At 47.3% G+C, this 9,665-nt stretch overlaps 1 protein-coding gene across 2 annotated transcripts in view; it reads left to right on the forward strand.

Moving 5' to 3' along the window:
• The window catches only part of QRICH1 (glutamine-rich 1), a 92,749-nt gene that overhangs the window by 58,066 nt on the left and 25,018 nt on the right, over nt 1–9,665 (forward strand). For both annotated transcript variants that reach the window (XM_011980960.1, XM_011980957.1), the window contains exon 4: nt 1,527–2,558. In XM_011980960.1, the coding sequence (XP_011836350.1) occupies nt 1,527–2,558 (1,032 nt within the window). The remainder of the gene's footprint in view (nt 1–1,526; nt 2,559–9,665) is intronic.

The raw sequence follows: 9,665 nt of genomic DNA on the forward strand, positions 1-9,665 counted from the left end.
AAAAAAAAAAAAAAAAAAAAAAAAAATTTAGCTGGGTGTGGTGGTGGTGTACCTGTAGTCCTAGCTATTTACTATTTAGCAGGCTGAGGTGGGAGAATCACTTGAGGAGTTTGAAGTTTAAAGTGGCCTATCATCTTACCACAGTACTCTAGCCTGGGCAACAGAGCAAGACCCTGTCTTTAGAGGAAAAAAGGGCCCCTTGTGGTGGCTCACGCCTGTAATCCCAGCACTTTGGGAGGCCAAGGCGGTTAGATCGTCTGAGGGCAGGAGTTTGAGACCAGCCTGGCTAAATGGCAAAACCCCGTCTCTAGTAAAAATAGAAAAATTAGCTGGGCATGGTGGTGGGCACCTGTAATCCTAGCTACTCAGGATGCCGAGGCAGAAGAATTGCTTGAATCTGTGAGATGGAGGTTGCGGTGAGCTGAGATCGCATTATTGCACTCCAGCCTGGGCAACAAGAATGAAACTCTGTTTCAAAAAAAATTTTTAAATGCCCGCCGTGGTGGCTCACGCCTGTAATCCCAGCACTTTTGGAGGCCAAGACGGGCAGATCACCTGAGGTCAGGAGTTCGAGACCAGCCTGACCAACATGGTGAAATCCCGTCTCTACTAAAAATACAAAATTAGCTGGGCGTGATGATGCATGCCTGTAATCCTATCTACTCAGGAGACTGAGGCAGGAGAATTGCTTGACCCGGGAGGTTGAGGTTGTGGTGAGCCAGGATCATGCCATCGCCCTCCAGCCTGGGCAACAAGAGCAAAACACTGTCTCAAAGAAAATAAAAATGTTGGCTGTTTTGGCTCACGCCTGCAATGCTAGCACTTTGGGAGGCCAAGGTGGGTGGAGCAGTTGAGGTCAGGAGTTCAAGATTAGCCTGGCCAACATGGTGAAACCTCATCTCTACTAAAAGTACAAAAATTAGCTGGATGTGGTGGTACATGTCTGTACTCCCAGATACTTGGGAGGCTGACGCTTCAAGAATTGCTTGAACCTGGGAGGTGGAGGTTGCAGTGAGTGAGCTGAGATCACACCACTGCATTCCTGCCTGGGCGACAGAGTGAGAGTTCGTCTGGGAAAAAAAAAAAAAAAAAAAAACAAAGTTTTGATAATAGACTCCAGCATATCTGTAATCCCAGCTACTCTTGGAAGCTGAGGCAGGAGAATCGCTTGAACCTGGCAGGCAGAGGTTGTAGTGAGCTGAGATTGCGCCACTGCATTCCTGCCTGGGCAACAGAGAAAGTCCATCTTTAAAAAAAAAAAAAAAAAAGTTTTGATACTTCCTTGTTAGACCCTAGTTAATTGTCTTGCTTGCACTCTGGGGTGGATACATGTCCCTGTGATTGTAATGTGCTGCTGGACAATTCTGTATTTAGTTTTACGTATTATGTCCTCAGAAGCCTTGAGTATGCCAGTGTTTTCTCACATTGTGCAGGGCACCTGTCTGGGATCTCTTTTTTTACCTTCCTTGGATGCTGGATTTTCAGTGCTGCCTGGTTCACTCACTGATGAATCTTGTTGCTTACAGGTCCAGGTGCAGGTACAGCAGTCTCCGCAACAGGTCTCGGCTCAGCAGCTCTCCCCACAGCTCACCGTTCACCAGCCTACTGAGCAACCCATCCAGGTCCAGGTGCAGATCCAAGGCCAGGCACCACAGTCAGCAGCCCCCTCCATTCAGACCCCGTCTCTGCAGAGTCCCAGTCCCTCGCAGCTGCAAGCAGCTCAGATCCAGGTGCAGCACGTGCAAGCGGCCCAGCAGATCCAGGCTGCAGAAATCCCGGAGGAGCACATCCCACATCAGCAAATCCAGGCTCAGCTGGTGGCTGGCCAGTCTCTTGCTGGTGGTCAGCAGATCCAAATCCAGACCGTGGGTGCCCTTTCCCCACCACCATCCCAGCAGGGCTCACCCCGGGAAGGGGAGCGGCGGGTTGGCACAGCCAGTGTCCTCCAGCCAGTGAAGAAGCGCAAAGTGGACATGCCCATCACTGTGTCCTACGCCATCTCAGGGCAGCCGGTGGCCACCGTGCTGGCCATTCCACAGGGCCAGCAGCAGAGTTATGTGTCTTTGAGGCCAGACTTACTGACAGTAGACAGTGCCCACCTGTACAGTGCCACTGGGACCATTACTAGCCCTACAGGAGAAACCTGGACCATCCCTGTTTATTCTGCCCAGCCCCGGGGGGACCCTCAGCAGCAGAGCATTACCCACATTGCCATTCCCCAGGAAGCCTACAACGCAGTTCACGTCAGTGGCTCACCCACGGCCCTGGCAGCTGTTAAGCTGGAGGATGACAAGGAGAAGATGGTGGGCACCACATCTGTAGTGAAAAACTCCCATGAAGAGGTAGTGCAGACCCTTGCAAACTCTCTCTTTCCAGCACAGTTCATGAATGGCAACATCCACATTCCAGTGGCTGTGCAGGCTGTGGCAGGCACTTACCAGAATACGGCTCAAACTGTCCATATATGGGACCCCCAACAGCAGCCGCAGCAGCAAACTCCCCAGGAACAGACACCACCACCACAGCAGCAGCAGCAGCAGCTCCAGGTTACTTGTTCAGTAAGTGAAGACTTATCAGTAGGGCAGGCAGCCTGGTCCCTCAGGGCCCAGTGCGCAAAGAGCTTGCCTGGCAACCTCTGGCTTATTTACTGCTGTTACTCTTACAGTGATACAGTATTTAGTATTTGGGAGGAGAGGGGGAGAAACAGCACTTGAGGCTGTGCAACAGAAAAAAAGGTTTATCCTGGTACCTGGAAGTAAATGAGATGACCAGGAATTGCTTTGGAGTTTTGGAGAGATTTTGGGTTTAAGTACCATGGACACTTCTTTGTAATCTCTTCTCAGGAAGAGTAAAGTTATAGGTGTAGATGAATGGGATACCTCGAGTGTGTCCCAGGTGCTGCTTCCTTGTATCATAAGTAAATGGTTCTAGGGAAACACTTGTAGTTTATCACATAGATTACAAATATCACTGGAGAGGCTGTGAGATTGTTCGTTCTCTTTTTCATCTTTGGGCACACAGTGTGGGTGAATTAGAAAAGCTAAAATATCTCTTAATGAGCCTGTTAAAAGTGATAACCATTGGGAGGCTTGAATATGCCGTCTATGCAGTGGGACCTCCCAAGAGTGTTTTTGTGTTACTTGAAAACGGGCAGCCGGGCAAGGTGGCTCACGTCTGTAATCCTAGCACTTTGGGAGGCCGAGGCGGGTGGATCGCAAGTCAGCAGTTCGATACCAGCCTGGCCAATATGATGAAACCCCATCTCTACTAAAAATACAAAAATTAGCTGGGCGTGGTGGCAGGCACCTGTAATCCCAGCTACTCAGGAGGCTAAGGCAGGAGAATCACTTGAACCCAGGAGGCAGAGGTTGCAGTGAGCCAAGATTGTACCATTGCACTCCAGCCTGGACAACAAGAGCAAAACTTCGTCCAAAAAAAAAAAAATGTATATATATATATATATGGGCCAGGCACGGTGGTTCACGCATGTACTTTGGGAGGCCGAGGTGGGTGAATCACCGGAGGACAGGAGTTTGAGATCAGCTTGGCCAACATAACCCTGTCTCTACTAAGAGTCCAAAATTAGCTGGGTGTGGTGGCACACACCTGTTATCCCAGGTAATCCTACACGGGAGGCTGAAGCAGGAGAATTGCTTGAACCCGGGAAGCAGAGGTTGCAGTGACCTGAGATCGTGCCACTGCACTCCAACCTGGGGCAACAGAGCAAGACTTTGTCTCAAAACAAACACACAAAAAAACTATTAGTGCTGGGTGCAGTGACAGTTGCCTATAATCCCAGCAGTTTGGGAGGCTGAGGTGGGAGGAATGCTTGAGCCTAGGAGTTTGAGATCAGCCTGGGCAATATAGGAAGACCCTATTTCTACAAAAAATTAAAAAATATAGTCTAGTGTGGTGGCACACGCCTGTGGTCCCAGCTTAGATGCGAAGGTTGCATGAGCCTGGGAGGTTGATGCTACTATGATCATGCCACTGCTTTTCAGCCTAGAGAACAGAGTGAGACCCTGTCTAAAAGAGAACCGATTGGTGAAATATCTGGTCCCGTTAGAGTGGGATATAGCGCCTCTGGTCTTACGGGACTGATGAAGGTTCTGTGCCTCAGTGGTCATAGGCTCCTGGGAGTACATATGTATGTGGGAGCTGGCACAAACAAGTTAGATAAGGAACTGCACTTGGAAACATGGGCTGTAAGTGATTAAGCAAAGGTTGACCAGGTGGTTTCATAGAGGCAACATCATATTATCCTAGGTGGCATCGTTAAAGACCTGCTAAATATCTAGCTGTTGGGCCCAGAAATAGAACAAGACAAGATTTTTTGCTTTGTACAACTTAGAGTCTAGTTGCAAAAATAAGAACTTATGATTTCTTTTCCTTTCAATTATTTATAAGGCAGAATAATTATGACATACAAAGACAGACTGGGAATTTAGAAATTCTAGGTTAAAAAGTCAACAGAGGCGTTTTTGTGGACAAAATGAGGTTTGAACTGTAGTTTGTTTATTTATTTTTGAGACAGTTTGTTGCTTTGTTTCCCAGGTAGGAGTATGGTAGTGATCATAATTCACTGTAGCTTGAAACTCCTGGGCTCATAAAATCCTCCCGCCTCAGCCTCCCAAGTAGCTGGGACTATAGGCAGACTGCCACACTCGGCATATGTACACACACACACACACACACACACACACGTGTGTGTGTGTATATATACACGTGTGTGTATATATACATACGTGTGTGTGTATGTATATGTGTGTATATATATTTGTAGAGACAGGGTCTCACTATGTTGCCCAGGCTGCTCTTGAACTCCTGGCCTTAAGTGATCCTCTGCCTTGGCCTCCCGGAGTGCTGGGATTATAGGCATGAGCCACTGTACCCTGCCTTGAACTGTTGAACTGTGGTTTATAGTTTAGATAAACAAAAGAATGGAACAACATAAATACAGAACCAAGGATGGACAGAAGGGACATGGCCTAAGGCAACTTGAGAAGGGAACTGTGGGAATGGAGTTAGTGTTGGGGGTGGGGGTGGGGTTGTTGTTTTCCCAAAGCAGAGTTGAGTTTGATCTAATCTGTGATAGGAAATCAGGAATTTCCTAGATTCGTGGTAACAGGAGGAACCAAGTAGATGTGTGTAGAATTGACTGCATATAGGAGAAACCAGCCAGTAGATTTGTAATAGGTCTCTGTGCTCAGCTTTTGTTTACAGAGATGGAGCCCATTAGGCCTCCCCTAGCTCTCCTGGACCTGATGGTCCAATTGCAGGTCAGTGCCTCATTTGGTACTTAGTGGTCTCTGTTTATAATTTCCATGTCTGGGTCTTCCAGCAGGAGAAGATCCTTTCTGGAGTTCATTTTAGTGGGCCAGTGTTCTTCAGAGGCTGTGTCTGTTTTGGGAAAGTCTTAGAGTGATTTACATGAAGTTATTATTACCAGAAATAGAAAAATTGTGAAGAATCCCAATTTTCCATCCTCAGGGAAAAATGCCAAGGGAAAGATGAGTTTGTCTATATATACCACAGATATCCCTCTGTCCTCCTATGCAGGCTCTGTGCTAGGAACTGGGGAATAGAGATGAGTAAGACAGTCTCTTCCACCCTTGGACCACTTTACAGCATGTGCGGAAGACAGTCAAGTTGAACCCTAAGGGGTGCTGGTGACAAAATGTGTTCCTTCATCTACCACAGGTCCACACCTTTTATAAAAGCTCTTATATCTCCTGTCTTTAAAACCAGATATATGGTGAAATCTGACTTCCTCACACCCACCTCCATCTATTGCCCCATTTCTCTGTTCTACTTTATTCCCAGCACTCTCAAAAAGCATTATCTACACAACCTGGGCTCCAGACGCTGTAAAATTTTCCCTTCAACTCATGACTAAATCTGTTCTTGTCAAGGTCAGCAGTGAACCCCCTACAGCCAGTTCAGACCAGCAAGTATGTATTTATCCTACAGCAACACACAACACAGCAGCCCATTATTGAGTCTTTTTTTTTTTTTTTCTTTGAGACGGAGTCTCGCTCTGTCTTCCGGGCTGAAGTGCAGTGGCTCTGTCTTGGCTCACTGCAAGCTCCACCTCCCGGGTTCACGCCATTCTCCTGCCTCAGCCTCCCGAGTAGCTGCGACTACAGGCGCCCGCCACCATGCCCAGCTAATTTTTTGTATTTTTGGTAGAGATGGGATTTCACCGTGTTAACCAGGATGGTCTCAATCTCCTGACCTCGTGATCCACCCGCCTCGGCCTCCCAAAGTGCTGGGATTACAGGCGTGAGCCACCATACCCGGCCGAGACTCTTTTTCTTTAGACTTGCATGTTATTACACATTCCTGATTTTCCTCCTACCCATCTGAGTCTTCTTTATTCCCAGGAAACTTACTGGTGCCTTTTCCTGTCTCTGAATCGTACATGTTGATGTTCCTTAGGGTTCAGTACTTGGCCCTCTTCTCCCTAAGGGATTTCTTTCCATTGCCATGGTTTCCAGCATCTCCAGATGATTCTTGCTGCTGCTGAAGATGATAATCACTGGTACTATCTGCCAGTACTACTGTTCTTGATATTTAACATATTCTTCCAATTTTCACATTAAATTTACGAAGTTTGTACTAATATCTCTATTTTACAGATGAGGAAACTCAGGCAAAGAGATTAAGTGACAAGGCCAAAGCCATGCTTAAAAAGTGGCAGAAGTGGCCAGGCGTGGTGGCTCACACCTATAATCCCAGCACTTTCGAAGGCCAGAGGCGGGTGGATCACGAGGTCAGGAGTTAAAAGACCAGCCTGGCCAAGATGGTGAAACCCCATCTCTACTAAAAATACAAAAACAAAAAATTAACCAGGCGTGGTGGTTGGCAAGTATAATCCCAGCTACCTGGGAGGCTAAGGCACAGAATTGCCTGAACCCAGGAGGCAGAGGTTGCAGTGAGCTGAGATCGTGCCACTGCACTCCAGCCTGGGCGATAGAGTAAGACTCTGCCTCAAAAAAAAAGTGAGGCCAGGCACGGTGGCTCACGCTTGTAATCCCAGCACTCTGGGAGGCCGAGGCGGGCAGATCACGAGGTCAGGAGACTATCCTGGTTGACACAGTGAAACCCCATCTCTACTAAAAATACAAAAAATTAGCCGGGTGTAGTGGTGTGCACCTGAAGTCCTAGCTACTCAGGAGGCTGAGGCAGGAGAATGGCATGAACCCGGGAGGCAGAGCTTGCAATGAGTGGAGATCGTGCCACTGCACTCCAGCCTGGGCGACAGAGCGAGACTCTGTCTCAGAAAAAAAAAGGGACAGAATTGAGATTCAACCCTGGATGGGCTGGTCCTGAAGCCTGTGTCTTAATCCGTGTGCTGCATTGACACATAAGTCCAAGTCTCTCGGCCATACCTTCCTCTGTTTGGAACCTTTTCCACATATTCAGCTGCCTACTTAGCATTTACTTGGATTTATTGACAATGCCTCAGATCTTCATTGGCACCACTTCTAAAACTGTCAAAAACTTCCCTGTCTCAGAAAGTGATGCTGCTCTCCACCCAGTTGTTTCTGGTTTGGAGTCATCTTTGTGTCTGCCTCCTTGCTCCTCACAGCCAGTTCATTAACAAGCCATTGGCTGGGCGCGGTGGCTCAAGCCTGTAATCCCAGCACTTTGGGAGGCTGAGACGGGCGGATCACGAGGTCGGGAGATCGAGACCATCCTGGCTAACACATGGTGAAACCCCGTCTCTACTAAAAAATACAAAAAACTAGCCAGGCGAGGTGGCAGGCGCCTGTAGTCCCAGCTACTCGGGAGGCTAAGGCAGGAGAATGGAGTGAACCCAGGAGGCGGAGCTTGCAGTGAGCTGAGATCCGGCCACTGCACTCCAGCCTGGGCGACAGAGTGAGACTCCGTCCCAAAAAAAAAAAAAAAAAAAAAAAAACATGTTGCTTCTACCATCACACCTCTCAAAATCTCTTACATCATCTCCACTGCCACCACTATAGTCTAGGCCACCAGTACTTGCTTCCATTCTTGTTCTTCAATTTATTCTTCATAGAACAATGAGAATAATCATAAAATGTAAGATCATGTCACTTCCTAGCTTAAAACTCTCCAAGGGCTCCCATTATGTGTAGGAACAAATTTACACTACATTGTACAATACTCTGTATGAGTAACTTTCAAGCTGGGTTGCATTATTGCCTCCTCCATCCACTAATAGACATTTGGACACGTTTGGAAGAATTTTTGGAAGTTGCTTGGGAATGTTAACTGACATTTAGTGGTTGGAAGCACACAGTAAAGGGGGCCTGCTACAGAAGCACTGCCTCCCATGCTCTGGCCACTGCCTACTTGTTCAGCTAGACTCCTGGATTTCCACTTTGGGTAAATGGTGTTGCCATTGAATGAGGGAGGGAGGTAACTCAGGAGAATAGATCTGGGCAGGGAAGATAATGAATACTTTGTAGATGTTAGTTGGAGGTGGCTATGAGATGTTCAGTTGGAGATACATAGTACCCACTGGGCATATTAAGCAGGGGGTAGGGGCGGTAAGGGTTCTAGCTTGGAGGTACATAGCGGTCACTTTGACAAATACGGATATCCAAACTGGAAAAGTGGGTGAGACTCACCAGGGAGAACATGTAGTTGAAATTAGAAAGTGGGTCTATAGAGTAGCCCCATAGTTAACAAACACGTAAGGGCCTGGCAGAGATAAACCTAAAGCATACACAGAAAGAGCTGCCAGATGGCTGAGGGAGGTCCAGGAGAGTGACAGGAAGCCGAGCAGAGTGCAAAGGACAATGTTGTAAGTGACATTTTTTTTATGTGCCAGAAAGGTCCGGTAGGTTAGGGCCAAAGCATCCATCGCATTTGACCCTTTCACTTCAGGTGTATGCGAGTGGGGAGTACAGGGAGGGTGGTAGTGCTGGTAGTGGTGGCAGCAACTACTACAGGCCACCAAGAAGAGATTGCTCATTTCTGGGGTAGACAGAATAGTGATTGGAGCCTTGAATACAGCATCCAGATCAAAGGTCTATGGAAATCAGAGAATGAGTCCTCAGGTTAAAAGTAGAAGAAAGGGCAGGAATGTCTGGGCTCAGCTATAGACTTGGCTTTGAGCAAGACAGTAATTCATGACAAACTTTTTAATAAAACAGAGTAGGGGAAAGATGGGTTGCTTCCTGAGCTAAGAAAGTACTTATTGACTAGGTAAAGGGAGGCTTGGGCCTGTGGGTGGCGGGGAGGAGGGGACATCTGTGTGGCTCACTGAGAGGCTTCTGGTGCTATTGGGTCCTCTGGCCCTGAGCTCAGCTGCCCTCCTGGTCTGTGCTAGATGTCTTAGAGGGGCATGATGGTTGGCAGTTCATGGAACTGTTTCAAAGAAATGGTTTGAGTAATTTTTTTTTTTTTTTTTGTGGTGATCATTGGATTAGCCAGTGCAGTTAAGGAGAAAAACTGGTGCCAATAATTTTCTTCACAACACTGCAGATTGAAGCAGCTCTTTGCCCTAGACTGTAATTTAATACATGTCAGTATTCTGGGCCTGATGCAAAGCTGTGCACACGTTTTTTGAATTAGTGAGTGAGCGAAACTAGGGCTTTGGGTGATTTGAATTGATTTCTTACTGTTTTATTGCACCTTTGAGAATCCAAGCACATTCTCTTTTTTTTTTTTTTTTTTTT

Source organism: Mandrillus leucophaeus, unplaced genomic scaffold (assembly GCF_000951045.1).
Source record: "Mandrillus leucophaeus isolate KB7577 unplaced genomic scaffold, Mleu.le_1.0 Scaffold22, whole genome shotgun sequence".
Lineage (NCBI taxonomy): Eukaryota > Metazoa > Chordata > Mammalia > Primates > Cercopithecidae > Mandrillus > Mandrillus leucophaeus.